The sequence below is a fragment of the Pteronotus mesoamericanus genome, unplaced genomic scaffold, assembly GCF_021234165.1.
Source record: "Pteronotus mesoamericanus isolate MK-2021 breed Mesoamerican mustached bat unplaced genomic scaffold, CSHL_Meso_final contig_2, whole genome shotgun sequence".
NCBI lineage: Eukaryota > Metazoa > Chordata > Mammalia > Chiroptera > Mormoopidae > Pteronotus > Pteronotus mesoamericanus.
This window is the reverse complement of record NW_026555084.1, coordinates 2,971,907-2,988,212: the sequence shown is the minus strand read 5'-3', so window position 1 is coordinate 2,988,212 and position 16,306 is coordinate 2,971,907. Positions and strand designations below refer to the sequence as shown.

At 51.7% G+C, this 16,306-nt stretch overlaps 1 protein-coding gene across 1 annotated transcript; it reads left to right on the top strand.

Moving 5' to 3' along the window:
• The first annotated feature begins 7,047 nt into the window (after window positions 1-7,047).
• Window positions 7,048-8,067, top strand: FBLL1 (fibrillarin like 1). The gene has a single exon (XM_054567882.1). It carries the CDS (start codon window positions 7,048-7,050, stop codon window positions 8,065-8,067), a length of 1,020 nt encoding a protein of 339 aa, XP_054423857.1.
• The last annotated feature ends 8,239 nt before the right edge of the window (window positions 8,068-16,306 follow it).

Sequence of the window (16,306 nt, the reverse complement as noted above, 5' to 3'; positions counted from 1 at the left end):
AGTTTAGAGAAGTCACCACACAAACAACTCTAAGCAACAAAACCAATTCCTGGAAAGAGAGGAGAACCTGATTTGCAGAGTTGTCACACTAAAATATTCAAACCATGCCCTGGCTGGTGTGGCTCAGTGGGTTGAACATCAGCCTGCAAACAAAAGGTTGCTGGTTCAATTCCCAGTAAGGGCACAGGAGAAATGGGTTGCAGGCCAGGTCCCCAGATGGAGGTGTGTGAGAGGCAACCAACTGATGTTTCTCTCCCTCTCTTTCTCCCTGCCTTTCCCCTCTTTCTCCCTCCCTTTCCCCTCTTTCTAAAAAATAAATGAAAAATTTTTTTAAATATTCAAAATGTTTAGTTTTTTTTTTTAATTACAAGGCATTGAAATAAATATGGTCCGTAAGAAAAAATTAATAGAAACTGAAGAGCTATTGGAGAAAGAAATAACTAGAAGAAAGTTGATCCCTTCTGTACCACTGACCTCTTTGGATTCCATTTCCGGACTGTAGATGATTGAAAGTGGTTTTAATCACCTTCCAGCTCTACTGAGATACATTCCTAAAGAGCAGAGAGACCAAAATGAGGGTATAAATGAAGCTAAAGTGCAGTCAGAGAGTTAACAAGGCATGGGATTATTTTAGAAAATTTTTTGTCAGGCTCTGATTTGACCCCACTGACAAAAGAAATTTCTAGAGGCCACAAACAAGTTATTTAGACTTCTCTGGGGTCAAAGAGGAGTGTGCAAGCAACTCTAGCCCAAATATGTTGTATTACTTGTGCTTATATTTGGAGGTTCCCTGCTGACTGTCAAATTCATAGAAAGCCCAGTGGATTCATGCTACAAATGGGGTCATAGCGGAATCATTCTGACTATATTAGGGTAAATGAGGAGTCACTTGGCAGCCTTGATTCCCTCCCAGCCCCCAAACAGTTCTTTCAGAGGATTTAAACTAAGCCTGAATAGTATCCGGAATAACTCAGAGTTAATTTGCAATTAATTTGCAACAATAACATAATTTTATGTTCATTTTTCCTGTCAGCCTTTGACACTGGTTCTCGGCCAAAGTCAGCCCCAAATGGCCAGCATTAACTATCTTAGAAAATTGGTTAAATAATACTCAGTTGGATCACAGAAATTATACTGAGGTTCATGAAAGTACATGAGGTCAGTTGACATTTTTAAAGATTTGCCATATTTTGTGTTTGATATGCTTTGCATTTCCATATTGGCCAACAGTTTCATAAGTGTAGACAGTGCTTGAAAAGACATAATGTATTGAAGGAGAGCCCAATTAGACTTACTGTGTTCTTGTGGGGATTTTAGATACTTAGCTTGTAGGAATTTGGCAGTGGTTTCTAGGATTTGTAATGTGGACAAGCCAACTAGCCTCAATCTCAGTTTCTTCTGCAAAAAAGAGGAACTACTGGTGATTTCTAAGGTTTCTTCTAGAAAGAAGACCTTTGAGAAAGTAGCTCATTAATACGGACTTAATTGTGTTGAAGCTCTGGCTCTGTCTGTTTTTGGAGTAAGGAAGTAATTGAGGATAAATGAGGCCATAGAGTGTGGCATTAATAGGGTAAGTCTCCTTAAAAGAAGAGATTCCAGAGAGCTCACTCCCCGACCGTAGGAGGAGACATTAAGAAGGCAGAAAGGTAGAGCTCTCACCAGAAATCGACCATACTGGTCTTCGACTGTAGCCTCAAGACCTGAAAAATAAATTTCTGTGTCTCTGGAGAACCCTGACCCATCTCAGCCTCTTGAGCATATTTACCAAGTGCCAGTCACTAATTCTACAGGGGAAATGGAGTGAGTCTGAGCCACCCCCGAGATGAAGTGCCACACCAGAAAGGTCATGGCTAAATGTCGTGGGATCCCAGTTAAGGGGCTTGAGATGTTTTTCAAGGCCCTGAGGCTAGAAAAGGAGAGACCATTCTCTTCTGCTTTATTAACAAGGTATATTAGATATGTGATTGGGAATCGATGACGAGTCTGGGTTCTGGGTTTTAGTCACGAATTAGTAATAAAGGTATTACATTTTGTCTTGGCAAGCATATTTAAATAGATGCATATTAAACTAAATTAGTCCGCGGTGTTTGTGCTGGGTACCCTGGTCCAGGTGGGCCAGCCGACATCGTGCAGCAGGCACCTGTGGCGAAAGCATTTCCTGTTCACCAGTTACGCCACCCCTGTTCCCCACCTGCCTTTCACCTAGGGCAAGTGACTCGTTCTGGCCAATGGGTTGAATAGAATTGACTCTGTCAAGCCCTAGGCCAAAACAACAAAGAATTGAGTTCTCCCTGCATTTTCTTCCCCAGTGGCGACCACGGAAGCCTTCTTGTTTCTCATGTTAGTGTCCAAGCCCTGCAGTGAGTATGTGGACAGGCCTTACGTGGACCTTCAATGGACATGAAATGTAAGCAAGAAATAAACATAGTTGTATGAAGCTTTTGAGAATGGGGGTTGTGTTACTGCATCATAACCCAGCCTCTTGGCTGAATACAGCTGCAGCTGTCACCGGGGATAGAGATGCAACCCCTGTGAGTCCCCTTTGGAAGTGAACTAACTATATGGCTCAGAGAAAACAGGTTGGGAAAGCCACTTCATGCACAAATGTTTAAGCACTGATGAGAGTGGGGATGGAGTGTCACAGCCTTGCCGCTGGTATACCGAAACCCTGGCAGTCACTCCTCAGGCAGTTTTCTGGAATGCTGTATGAGAGAAGCAGAGCGGAGATTCTCACGTATCTTTTTAAGTCTATGGGTAGGACTCACGTTCTCCATGGTGATGACTAAGGCCCAGTCACAGATGTGATTATCAGGGTCACTCCAGGGCATATCTTACAGAATAAGCCAACCGCAAACAAAAGTGTAAATGACCGTGTTCCTATTGGCTGTCAGGAAGAAATGTCTGGGCCATAATGCCCACCTTAGCAAACATCTTGGACAGATGGTACCCACTGCTGAAGAGCCATTAGGACTGAGACACATTTCAATGTTAAGAGCAGCTTGAGATGAAAAATTCTGTGTAAGATCTTGACACATCGGTCCCCTTATGAGGCTAGTACTTGGCATGAGTCCCTGCCTTGGTGGCGTTCCTGGGTCACGCACAGGATGGGTGGGGTACATTCAGCCTTGCTGATGGATAGGTGCTCCCAGGCTGTGGCGTTACACCCGACAGACTGTAGCAAATGGCTGCGCCGGGTAGGAATCAATGCCAGGGGGCAGGAAAGGTGTCCCTGGGGGTCACCAAATGCTGCCTGGGACAGGATGCCTCCAGTCAGAAGCAAGAGTTCAAAACTTGGTTCGTGTCGGTTCCTTTGGGGCTGTCCAGTGATGAGGCTGTGAGTGAGCAAAGGCCTGAGAGAGTGGCCCTGGGCTTGCACTCCTTGGGGGAGGGCGGTTCTGCAGCCCTTAGCGGGTCCCTGGAGACAGCCGCAGCGCGATGAAGCCGGTGGGTGGCGTGGGGCGGGAGCGGGGCGCTGTCTGGAGGAACTGTCGCTGCCAGAGTGGAGAGGGAGCTGCCTCGAGCCCTGGGAGGGAGCTTAGGGAGTAGGGTGAGCCCCCGAAACCCGGGGGAATAGGCGGCACCAGCGAGGTGGACACTGCCATTGCTGGTTTACAGTAATTACTCCAAAGTATGACTAAATTCAGGATGTTGCTCGTTGGGGGTTGTGATCACTAGCCACCCCTGCTGATTGGTTCCATTTAGTTCATCACACAGGAATGCAGGACATCCCCGAGAGTCTCCGTTCTGAAGTGAACAGGAAGTGCTTGAGAAAGGCCATGTCGGTCCATTTACAAAACAGAGGCTATGAGCAGGAGCCTGGAAGACACTTGTACTGTGGTAAAGCAGAGTGAGTGACAGCACAGCCACGTGAGAAGACAGGTCAGGACATGGCAGTGTGTGAGCCCTCTAAGGCTTGCAGCTGGAGTGGTGAACAGAGTTATGTAAAATAGTCCAGGGAAAAGTTTGGTAGACCTCTGGGTGTTGGGTTCGTGTCTTCAGCAGCCTGGAGTATAGTGGAGAGGGGTCATTGTGTAGGATTGGTAGTTCGTACCCTGGATAACAGCAAAGAAAGAGTAAGTTCTTCAAATGTAACTGCACACCTCCAGGATGCTCTGTACCACGGTAGAAAACATTAACACTCATTGAAGCAAGTTTGGCGCAGGTAAGTTGAATACCTGTGTTACAGGTAGCATTAGTACTTTAATCATCTTTTCCTGGTACAGTAAGCTTTATGAGCTTGTGTGCATTTTCTAAGTCACGAAGTTCTGCTTGTATATGAGATGCAGTGGTCTAGGGACACAGGCCCTGTCAATGTCCTTACCCAGGGTCCCCTGCGCCCACCTTGGACTTCACCTCGAATGTCCGCTTCTCTGCCTGAGGGCTCTCTGCAGCAGCAGGGGAGTCTGCTAGCCATGCACAGGAGCGATTCAAGGGCAGGAAGTGAACACCCCCGAAACAGCAGCTGGCAGAAGGGGAAGAGAGCAGGTGGACTAAAGCCCAGGCCTGCCCGCCTCCTGCCTGCAGAGGAGCAGTTCTGAGCGGCTCTTCACGGTTCCTCACAAGGTGCTCAGACAGCTGAGCCCTAATAACCCACTGTGGTAATCTGTGCACTAATGCACTATTTCTCAGCCTTTCTCATGTCCTCAGCCCCACATGTGTTCCTGGGGTCACCTGCGAAAATACCACCTGGACCCGAGTCCTGGTGCCAGGGGCTGTATTAGGGTTCTCCAGGGAAACAGAACCAATAGGATAGATGGATGGATCCATCTATATTGATGGCTCACACACTTACGGAGGCTGGCAAGTCTGAAATCTGCAGAGCCAATGCTGCAGGTCAAGTCTGCAGGTGGGCAGGCTGCTGTGGGACCAGGGAGAGATGACACACCCATGCACAGGCCACCGGGCAGATGGATTGTCCCTAAGTCAGGGGCAGGTTCAGCCTTTTGTCTGAGTCAGGCCTTCAGCAGTTGGGTGAGGGCCACCCACATCACAGAGGGCACCCTACTAAGCCTACTGACTTAAATGTGCATTTTAGACCCCAAACATTCCCACAGGACCACTTAGAATAATGTTTGACCAAATATCTGGGCACCCTGTGGGCCAGTCAAGTTGACACATAAAATTCACCATTACAGAGTCTGATTTTGGGGAATTCCAACCCACAGCACCAATCGTAGCTCATGTTAGAGAACACTCCTCAGTTTGTAATGAAAGGAGCCTCTAAGGAGAGTGTTTTATGTGACCCGTCCACCTCTGGATCGATCCACTGCACTCTCTGACCCCTTGTCCACATTCCAACGCATGGACTTCTGGTCCCTGTTAAGGAGGCACTTGGCCCTCAGGGAAAACCAGACCTGGTATTGCTGTCCATGAATTCGGGACAAGAATCTGGTCCAGGATGGAATGTGTGCACACTCAGTACCCCCTGCCTCACATTTTCCCTGATTTTCAGGCGCCTTTTTTCTCACTGAAGCAGCATTTAGTCCCTTCCTAGGGTCATCTGCCCATTGCTTAGGGCACCTTCCTCAGCTCTTGGGTGGGCCCCAAACCCAGCCTTAGTGTCTACAACGGGCCCAAGAGATATCGCTGTCCGTGGTGCTGGCCAAACGGGCAAACGTTTGCGTTGGCATGTTTGCTGTCCTTGGTGCTTCCCAGTGGTTCTTTTTGTTTTTGTGTTGTGGTGGTTTGTTTTTATGTACTCAAGAAAATACTGCAGACTGAAAGGAAATTTTTGAAGTATAGAACTGAAGGATAAGCATGAGGTTTTTGGCCTTGCCGAGGTGTATTATAGGATTTAGGGCTCTGTCTGACTCGTTCACCCTGAAGAACCAACAGTTTCTTGGTGGCGCATGCTCCCGGAACAGGGTCTGGGATTTGGCACAGTTCACGGGAGAGAGCAGAGCTAAGCAGAATGCACCCACGGCTGCAGCCGGCCCCGGCAGGGAGCCGCTACGCGTCTGCAGCCCCTGTCTGGGACTTTTCCCCTTCCTGGCTTCTCTGCCCAGTCCATGAGAAGGCCCTGTGGTGTCTCTCCCCTATGCATTTCTTGGATCAGTCTCCTTCACTGAGTTCCACCCCCACCCCCACGGCAGCAGGGACCGCTGCCACTGCCTGCTTCGGCGCCCAGCCTCTCCGGTGGTTCTGACGACCATCACTGCAACTGCTGGGCCATCCCTTTAGGACACCATGTTCAAAGTGGTTAAGTCGAACTTTAGGTTCATTGTTTAAGTGTTTTGTTCAAGTATGTGCACCAATTTGCAATCCCACCAATGCTGTGTAAGAGCAGCAGAGCCATCCTCAAGTGGCGTAAGCTCTAACAGCAATACGTCTATTTGAAACAAAACAGAATGGTACTTTCTTTGTATGTAAGCTATACCTCTATAAAAAGGTTGACCAAAAGATACACGTTTTTGCAACAGTAGCACAAACACTTACAGAACATGTAGCATGTGCCATAGCCGGAGTCGGTGTGTGCGGTGATTTAAAGCAAACCTTTGAGGCTGGTTCTGTTTTGCAGATAGGACGATGAGATGCAGACAGCTCGAGAAGCTTGCTCAAACTGGCACAAGATGCGCAGAGAGCAGGTGAGCTTCCTGAGACCACGCAGCAAGCAGGTGGTGCGGCGAGGGCTGATGCCCGTGCTTGTCTGCCCCTGCCCTGCCAAGGAGACAGCTCTTCCCTGCGGCCCTGGAGCGGTGCCAGGGGTCCCCGAGAAGGCAGAAGGTGGGAAAGGGGGACCGGGAGAGCTACCAGACAGCGGGCTGCGTCTGCGCGCGGGGTCCAGGAAGGGGGGCTTCCGGGGCTACAGGCTCGCCAAAACGGGAATGATGCAATCACGCCAGTCGCTGCGTCAAAGCGCGGCCCCCGGGGGTGCGGGGACTGCGGCAAAGCGGGTTGCGACCGCGGCCCACAGCCTCCCTCCTTTGCCGCACGGCACACTCGGCGGCAACCAGCACCCCCGGCCGCCAGCCCTCGTCCTGCGCCAGGGCCACCGTCTGGGGCCACCAGCCGCCGCCGACAACCGCTGCCCAGCGCCCAGGGCGCGCCATGAAGTCTGCGGTTAGCTCGCGCGGGGGCGGCGCTGGGGGCCGCGGGAGCGGCGGCTGGGGCGGCGGCTGGGGCGGCGGCTGGGGCAGCGGCTGGGGCGGCGGGCGAGGTGGCAGCAAAGGAGGAGGCGGCGATGGTAGTGGCCCGGGAGGCAAGGGCAGCTTCGGGGGACGATCGCGCGGTTCCGGCAGCGGCCGGGGCCGGGGACGTGGCGGCGGTGGCGAGGCCAGGGACCGTGGCGGCAGCGGGCAGCGGCGTGGCGGCGTGGCCAAGGGCAAAAACCGCCGCAAGAAGGGTATCAAGACGGTGTCGGTGGAGCCGCATCGGCATGAGGGCGTCTTCATCTACCGCGGGGCAGAGGACGCACTGGTCACGCTGAACATGGTGCCCGGCCACTCGGTGTACGGTGAGCGGCGGGTCACGGTGACCGAGGGCGGCGTGAAGCGGGAGTACCGCACCTGGAACCCGTTCCGTTCCAAGCTGGCGGCGGCCATCCTGGGCGGGGTCGACCAGATCCACATCAAGCCCAAGTCCAGGGTGCTGTACCTGGGCGCCGCCTCAGGAACCACGGTCTCCCACGTCTCCGACATCATCGGCCCCGAAGGCCTGGTCTACGCGGTGGAGTTCTCCCACCGCGCCGGGCGCGACCTGGTCAATGTGGCCAATAAGCGAACCAACATCATCCCGGTCCTGGAAGACGCCCGGCACCCGCTCAAGTACCGCATGCTCGTCGGGATGGTGGACGTGATCTTCGCGGACGTGGCCCAGCCGGACCAGTCCCGCATCTTGGCTCTGAACGCCCACACTTTCCTGCGCAATGGGGGCCACTTTCTCATCTCCATCAAGGCCAACTGCATCGACTCCACTGCATCTGCTGAGGCGGTGTTTGCCTCTGAGGTGAGGAAGTTGCAGCAGGAGAATTTAAAGCCTCAAGAGCAGCTGACCCTAGAGCCTTATGAGAGGGACCACGCCGTGGTCATCGGCGTCTACCGGCCCCTTCCCAAAAGCAGCAGCAAGTAGCGCCCTGCTGGGGCCGCCTTGAGGCCTCCTGTGACCGCCGCCTTCAGTGTTACTGTGTTCGCTTGGGGCCGTCCCCCGGACACGTCCCCAAGACCGGGGCCTTCAGTGTTACTGTGTACGCGTGGGGCGTTCCCCCAACACGTCCCCGAGACCGCGGCCTTCAGTGTTACTGTGTTCGCGTGGGGCCGTCCCCCGGACACGTCCCCAAGACCGGGGCCTTCAGTGTTACTGTGTACGCGTGGGGCGTTCCCCCGACACGTCCCCGAGACCGCGGCCTTCAGTGTTACTGTGTTCGCGTGGGGCCGTCCCCCGGACACGTCCCCAAGACCGGGGCCTTCAGTGTTACTGTGTACGCGTGGGGCGTTCCCCCGACACGTCCCCGAGACCGCGGCCTTCAGTGTTACTGTGTTCGCGTGGGGCCGTCCCCCGGACACGTCCCCAAGACCGGGGCCTTCAGTGTTACTGTGTACGCGTGGGGCGTTCCCCCGACATGTCCCTGAGACCGCGGCCTTTAATGTTACTGTGTTCGCGTGGGGTGTTCCCCCGACACGTCCCCGAGACCGCGGCCTTCAGTGTTACTGTGTTCACGTGGGGCGTTCCCCGACACGTCCCCGAGACCGTGGCCTTCAGTATTACTGTGTACGCGTGGGGCCGCCCTAAGGCCTCCCGTGCCCACCACCTTCAGTGTTACTGTGTTTGCGTGGGGCCGCCCTGAGGCCTCCCGTGCCCTCCACCTTCAGTGTTACTGTGTTTGCGTGGGGCGTTCCCCCGACACGTCCCTGAGACCGCGGCCTTCAGTGTTACTGTGTACGCGTGGGGCCGCCCTGAGGCCTCCCAGGGCCGCCCTGAGGCCTGTGCCTGCCACCTTCAGTGTTACTGTGTAGGCGTGGGGCCATCCCCAGAGACGTCCTGAGACCCCCGCCTTCAGTGTTACTGTGTATGGGTGGGGCCGTTCCTGAGGCCTCCCCAGACCGCTGCCTTCAGTGTTACTATGTATGTGTTTTCTTTGTGTGTTGTTTTCCTTTCTTTGGTTTTGCTATTAAATAGCATAAAGAAACAGTATCCAGGTGTATCAGTGAGGTCAGACTGGGTTTTACTGCAGTAACAATCCCCAAATCTTCAAATCCCCAAATTCCTACGAGCCGGTGATACCAGCCCATCAGGAGATGCTTGGGAGCCGCACTAAACTCAAATCCCACAGGGCACGGGCCTCCCCAGTGCGCATCTTCACAAAGGCTTCCTCCTCTCAGCGGGAGGCAGGGAGAGCTGGGGACTTGCTGAGGAGCTTGGAAAGTCACCCTTGGAACCCAGGGGCACTTTGTATACTTTGGCCAAGTCACAAGACACAAATCACTCCCGGGAATGGCGCTGGCTATTGATAGACAGTACTATAGGCTGACACACCCAAGCCAGAGTCCTAACCACAATGTACATGTAGTACTTTACTCTTCAGCTAAGCCCTTTGCATTCCCCTAGTATACTATTTACTCATCACCACAGCCTGGAGATAGCTTTGTGAGCGTTTTCCTTTTACATGCGAAGCAACAAGCCTTCTGAAAGTAAATTCGTTGCACAGGTTTACACAACCTATTAGGAGGTGGAACTAAGTGCCACTCTTTGGGGGTGTGATCCACTGCTCTTTTCTCTACACCAGTGGGATCTAACCTCTCCCCCATATGGCCCACACTGGAAGTCCCAAACACGCAGGACAGACACAGAGAGCTCTCCCTTGGCATTGTGTTCTTTCTCCCACCTCCCTGTGCTACCCTTATCTTAGATTTCAAAATAGCACAAGAAAGCAGGCGGGTAGGAAGAGGACCCATCTTGCTGAGTGTCCCCACTGTAAGGCATAACACACCCAAAGTGGTATCACCAAGTATCTGAGAAACAGCTGGAAAATGACTCCCAGGAAGGACCTGTCCCTGAAGGGCATTTCTTGCAGACCCTGAGTGGCTGGACTCTGTACATTCCATTATGGTTCTCCAAGGAGAGCAAGCAGTCCCAGGAGAGCTGGGCGTGTTCCAAAACGAGGCCTTCACAAGGCCTTTCATCTATTTGTTCACCCACACTTGAAAAATCTCCTTTGCCCTTCACCAAGGTCATCGGCGTGTGGTCTGGGAATGATTGCTCCCTGATGCATCATTTGAGAATGGATCCTAATGATGTGCTTGGGCAGAGATTACATTTAGACCCCTTTTGCTGAGGACATAGTTTTTGTACCAAATGAAGACAAATCAGAGTTTTTAAAAGGCAGCCACGCCTTCCTTCCTCCCTGCTGATTCCCTCCACTACCTCCCTCCCCCACACATACACACACAGGCTACAAAGCAGAGGGAGAGCTACAGTTCAGATGTGTTGGCCCGACTGCCTCAGGAAGAAGAAGGTGAACAAAGTAAATCTGCAAAAACCCAAACCAGGCATTTGCATAAAGAATGTGAAGTCTTCGTGACAACCCTGCAAAGCAAGGACCTCTACTCCCATTTAACAGAGGGAAGACTGCAGTTCGGAGGACATGACTTGCTTGAGATGCCCCAGCAAGGTCACAGCCAGAAACCACAACCATAGGACCCTGACTCGAAAACCTGTGGCCTTTCCCCAGAGCTCTGTGCTGGCTCCTTTGCTTTGAAGAGCCCTCTCTCCAACCCTAGGCTAACTCATTTTTTGCTGTGTTGAAGCCCTGAGGCTGGATACTGACAGCACTCAGGGCATGGGAAGATCATTTGCAGAACCTTAAGGATTCAGCCCTTCCTCAGAGACAGCTCAGCCTCCATAGGAAGCTCTTGGGTCTTCCTTACAGGTGCCTGTCACCCAGGAGGGGGCCTGAGCAGGGGAAGTGTACCCTCTTTGGCATGAGCACTCCCTCCTCACACGCAGAAACCATTCATAGCCCGTGTCTGACAATGCTTGAAGTGGGGCCATCGATGGGGAAATCACATGAAAACAACCTCCTAAAGAATGTCCCTGCATTGCAGATGGGTTCCTAGGCCAATGGAATGGCATGGTAAGGACCAAGAGAAATATGGGAGTGAGGACTGATGGACTTTGGAGGGAAGCTAAAACCTGGTCCCAGAGAACAAGGCAGGGGAAGTGTGGGGCTGTAGCTCCAGTGAGCAGGGAGGCCCAGGAGGCAGGCAGCAGTGACCCCAGGCACTGGACCTGCTCCGAGCCGAGAACGTCTGAGTTCCCAGAAGGCACTGTCTTGGGATCTCTAGGTGTCTTAGACTGTCAGGCTGTCATAACAAAATACTACAGAGTGGGTGGCTGGAACAATAGATATTTATTTTCACATAGCTCTGGAGACTGGAAGTCCAAGGTCAAGTTGCCAGCAGGGTTGGTTTCTGGGGAAGCCTTTCTCTTTGCTCTGTTGATGCCTGCCTTCTCCCTATGTCTTCGCATGGCCTTTTCTCTGAGACGTTGAGAGAAAGAGAGAGATGGAGGGGAAGTAGGAGAGGCAGGAGAGAGAGGAAGTGAGCAAGGGGAAAAGGCATGGGGGAGAAGAGGAGACAGAAAAAGACGAGGGAAGGAGGTCTCTCTGCTGTCTCACATTTTATAAGGACACTTAACAAAATTATGGCCCCATCCTCATACCTCATTACCTCTTTAAAGTCCCCATCTGCAAATACGATCATATTGAGGGTGAGAGTCTTGACACTTGAATTTAGGGGAACACAAGTCAGCCCACATCACTAAAGCTGGATGGGAACCTTCAGCTGAAGAGCCTGCCTTACTGGCTTGCGAGAAGTGACTGAGGAAACCAACGTGCCCTGGCGAATGCCTTCCCAGAGCTCTGCGTGTTGAACCTCCCTCCCATCTTTCCTCTTAATGCCAACACGAGGTAACCAGGTAGCTGAGAATGGAGAGTTAGCATCAAGGCCCAGGGTTGCATTGGCGTGGCGAGGCACTTGGCAGGGCTTCTGAGAGGTCCAGTTCGAGCTGTGAGCTGGTGGCATTTGCTGCTGAGTTCCAGAGGATGAGCAGCTTGGGCTGGAGTGAAGGCTGAGCCTGGCCCAGCGGCTGGGGCCTCTGTGAGTGGCCAGCTGCAATCACTTTCACAGCAGGTGCAGGGGGTGGGGGCTATGCTCACAGACGGAAGGGAGATGGACCTGGAGCGGAGCCGGATGGGGCTGGCAGGGGAACTCACAGATCTGACCTCCTACCCAGCCTCCCTCTGCCCAGATGTCTCCTGGGAGGAAGAATGGGGAGGGAGAAACCCTGAGGGAATGGACTTTGGTCCAAAAGAGACTGTTTTAAACCAAAAGAAACCACCTTTCTTTAAAATGGCAGTTTCCCTCCCAGCTGCAAGCCTGCTACCAAGCAACATGCTTTCACACATCTGAGCCGCAGTGAGTACATTTGGATTCTTCTCCACCCATATTTATCAAGCACTTATGTTCTAGACATGGTGCTAAGCATTTATTTGATTTTAAAAGAGAGGGTCCGGCAGAAGTAACTAACATACTTGAGTGTGGTTGGTAGGGTGTAAGAATCTATAGTTTTAATTTGAACATTTCACCTAAAATGTCCTATGGTGTGCGTGAGTGTGATGTTATGTTACAGAATTACATGCTTATGACTGTGTAATAAAAGATTTTGTATTAAAAAAAAGGGGCGTTATTTGTGCCGGACCCTGTATATTGTTTTAAAACTAATAATGCGAACAAACTTACTGGAAAACACTGAAACGTAAATGTTCAGCCTGATGAATTGCTGTGAAATGAGCCCTGGTGTCGGAGCGTCCCCAGTGTCTGTGCGGCCCGGCTGCGGCCGGCCCTTTCTTCTCCCCACTCCTGGCCTGCCGCACGCCCTGGCAGGCTCGCGTCTGCCCGCTCCCAGGCCTCGGGGCCAAGAGGAGTCTCCAAGCCCATCAAACAGCCTCCTTCAGGCTGCCCCCTGGGACTAGAGTCGCAAACTCAGGAGGACTGGCCTGGGGAAGACGATGGAAGCGTTCCCTGTGCCTGATGCTTGGTCCGGAAGGTAGAGACATGGGCTTCGGTTGGGGGGCGGGGGGGAGCACAGCAGCTGTTCCCTGTGGACTTCCTGCCCGCTGGGACAGGGTTTGGACAAGGCAGTGCAGCTAGAAAGTGAAGATTTGGGATCTTATGGAGCAGACTGTCTCCCTTCTCTAAGTCAGTGAAATTACAGTCAGATTCTCTGGGGAAGGCTGCGCTTCAGCGATGTTTGAAGTCCCCCAGCTGATTCTAATGTGCAGGCAGAGCTGACACCTGCTGTCTAAAATCCCACGCCATTCTCATCGTTGATCAGGGAAGGCAGACTTAGGACAGTATTATGAATGATAGCTGAGCTTTTTTAGTGTCCAGCCAGTACCTGGGGCCTCTGGGACAGCGCGAGAGGCTCCCCCAGGTTCCAAGGAGAATGGCTGACGTCTGTGGCTGAAAATGAGGTGGTGGGTGTGCTGCGTGCAGAGCGTGGTGGTCGGCAGCTCCGCTGAGCTGCCAGGTGTCAGTGGCTCAGAAAACGAGGAGCTGGAAATGAGAGTCAAGTGTTTACAGGTGGTCCCAGGCTTAGGCTGGTGCTACAATGATTTTTTTGACTTCGGTGCAAAAGCTATACATATTCAGTAGAAAGTGTACTTCAAATTTCAAATTTTGATCTTTTTCTGGGTGGGTCCCTCTCTCATGACTCTGGGCAGCAGCAGTGAGCCCGCTCCCAGGCAGCCCGCGCCCACAAGGGTAAACAACAGATGATCTGCAGTGCGCTGTGTCGCCAGCGGTTTGGGGATGCTGCGCTTTGTGTTTTTCCATCCCATGACATGTCTATGTGCCAGCGTGTTCAGCTGTGCATGTTAATGGCGAGTAGTCATACAACCATTGTGTTTTTCCTTGCAGTACAGTGCTCAGCAAATACACAAGGTTTTCAATGTCTTACTACACAACAGCCTTGTGTTCGATGACTTTGCCCTCCTGGAGGCTAAGGTGAGCTTTCTGAGTATGTTCGAGGTAGGTCAGGCTAAGCTATGATGTTTGGTAGATTAGCTGTATTTTTAAAAAATTGAATTTACTGGGGGTGAGGTTGGTCCGCAAAACCATGGAGGTTCCCAGTGTACCGCTCGATAAAGCAGCCTCTGCGCACTGCATTGTGCACCCACCGCGCCCTTTGCCCACCTCCACCCAGGCCCCACCCCTTTCCCTCTGGCTGCCACCACACTGTTGTCTCTGTTCTGTTTCTGTTGGGTTGGCCTAACATCTGTTTTGCTTTTTCTGTAAAATAAAAGACACATTTCTCATTTCCAGCAGTACCTTTATTGATTTGGATATTTTGAGTATGTTGGCTATCTCCTGCTCTAGTGGGTAGCGGCCTGGGGCGCTGCTAAACATCTATCTTCTAATGCATAAGACAGCCCCACAGCAAAGAATTATGTAGCCAAAATGTCAATAATTTTGACACTTTTGATCAGCCATGGCACCTTCCACATACAGTGCACAGATCTTTTTTTTTTTTTTTGCATTTCAGTTTCATTTTTACCTTTTTTGAAATAATAAAGCATAATACACCAAAAATGTTGCATATTTTCTTCCATCTTCAATATTAAAATTGCTGCACAAACGTTTACCGGTTTCGATTTTTTAAAAAAATGCACGCTGATGTGACAGCTGTCTCAATACAGTCTAACAAAATTGTTTTGAATGAAGTTAAAGAAAACTAAGCACTACTAGAACCATTGTACAGAAAAAAATGTAATCAACTTTTTGGCCAACTCAATATATTTTTTTGCTTAATCTTTTCACCTTCTTTCATCCGGTCCCCTAAACCCCTCCTGACAGCTGTCAGTCTTTTCCATGTATCCATGCCTCTGTTTCTATTTTGTTCATCAGTTTATTGTGTTCATTAGATTCCAGGTAGGTTAGGTGTATAAGTACATTTTCAGCCTCTGATGGATTTATTAGGAGGCAGTGCCACCGTAAGTCAGGAGCATCTATAGAAATCAGCAAGAGGCTGAAACTGGGGAAAACTGCTGACTCCCCAAATCTGTCTTCCCCATGGAATGGGGACGTCTCCCAAAGCACCCCATAGTTGGGGGTGAAGCTATCAGAGCTCCATGGGGGTCAGCTCCTGCATCTTACGACCCCTGAGGTGGGTGCTTTGGGAGCCGTGGGGAAAAGGCAAGGAGAGGAAAACGTCTGAGTGGTGAGTGAGAGAGAACAGCATCTGCACACTCCCCCAGGAGGAGAGGTGCCTGAAGGAGCCCTCTGTCCAGGCCTTGGATAGGGAGACCTAGAAATGGGAGTGACGGAAGGACCTGAGTCCTTGACGGCAGTCCCCTTCAGCGACCGCAGTGTGACGGCTGTGCCCCAGGTCAGGTACAGGAAGGGCAGCCTTGGTGACCGCCTCTGGGCAGAACTGAGAAACTGCAGTTTCCAGTCCGGCGCCGGACCCCGCACTGTTTATCTCCTCATCCCAACTCTCAGTGAGGTTCCCAGTACTTACGTTGGTCTGAATGGATTTTTCTCCATTTTGTCTCTTCATCAAAAACATTCACGGGTTTCTTCCCATGGTCTTGCCTTATTTTTCTTCTGATTCTCACGTTTGCCATTTTCACTCCCTGGTGGCTGCCAAGCCTCTCATTGGCTATGGCTCCAGGGCCACAGTCCTCTGGACACCGCTGCACCCTGGATCTGAGCCTGTCTGAGGGAACCTGAAAACATCACGCAAGAATTCGGGCTGCATGCGGTGGCCACTGTGCGTGGCGGAGTGTTCTCTCTCTGCCACGTAAGAATTAGTGACAAGGAAACTGGAGGTGGTTTTTACGGGGGCATTGGCTTCCTCCCCTACTCATGTGATTCTAATCTTCTCCCACCCAAACCTTCTTCCTCCCCACTCACTTGTTCACCTCGCTGCCTTTAGGAGCCCCAAATCCAACCCCACAGGACTTCCAACCCCTTCACACCAGCTTTTCAGCACCGCTACCCATGTCTGCACTGCCCTCCTTACCTGGCTGAATTCAAGGTCCACTGTTAGTCATTTCCTAGCTTTAGTCCTGGTCCGTGTCTTCCATTGCTGCTTGCACACCGGCCAGTTCTTTTCTGAACTCGCCTGTTTCTTGGAGTAAATTATTAAGTGGGAACAAAGCTGCCAATCTATGCTGTTTTCCAATTTCTCCCAAGACCACAAGTTCATTGGCACATTACCTTTCAAGTTATTGGGTGTCCAGTCACTTTTCCTGATACAAAGGACCACTCTTTCGTAGGTTTCTTTGCGGCCAACACCCAGCCCATTGCCA

Bases quoted from the DNA above. Each gene is read 5' to 3' on its own strand.
- FBLL1 (XM_054567882.1), top strand. From the start codon at position 7,048: ATGAAGTCTGCGGTTAGCTCGCGCGGGGGCGGCGCTGGGGGCCGCGGG.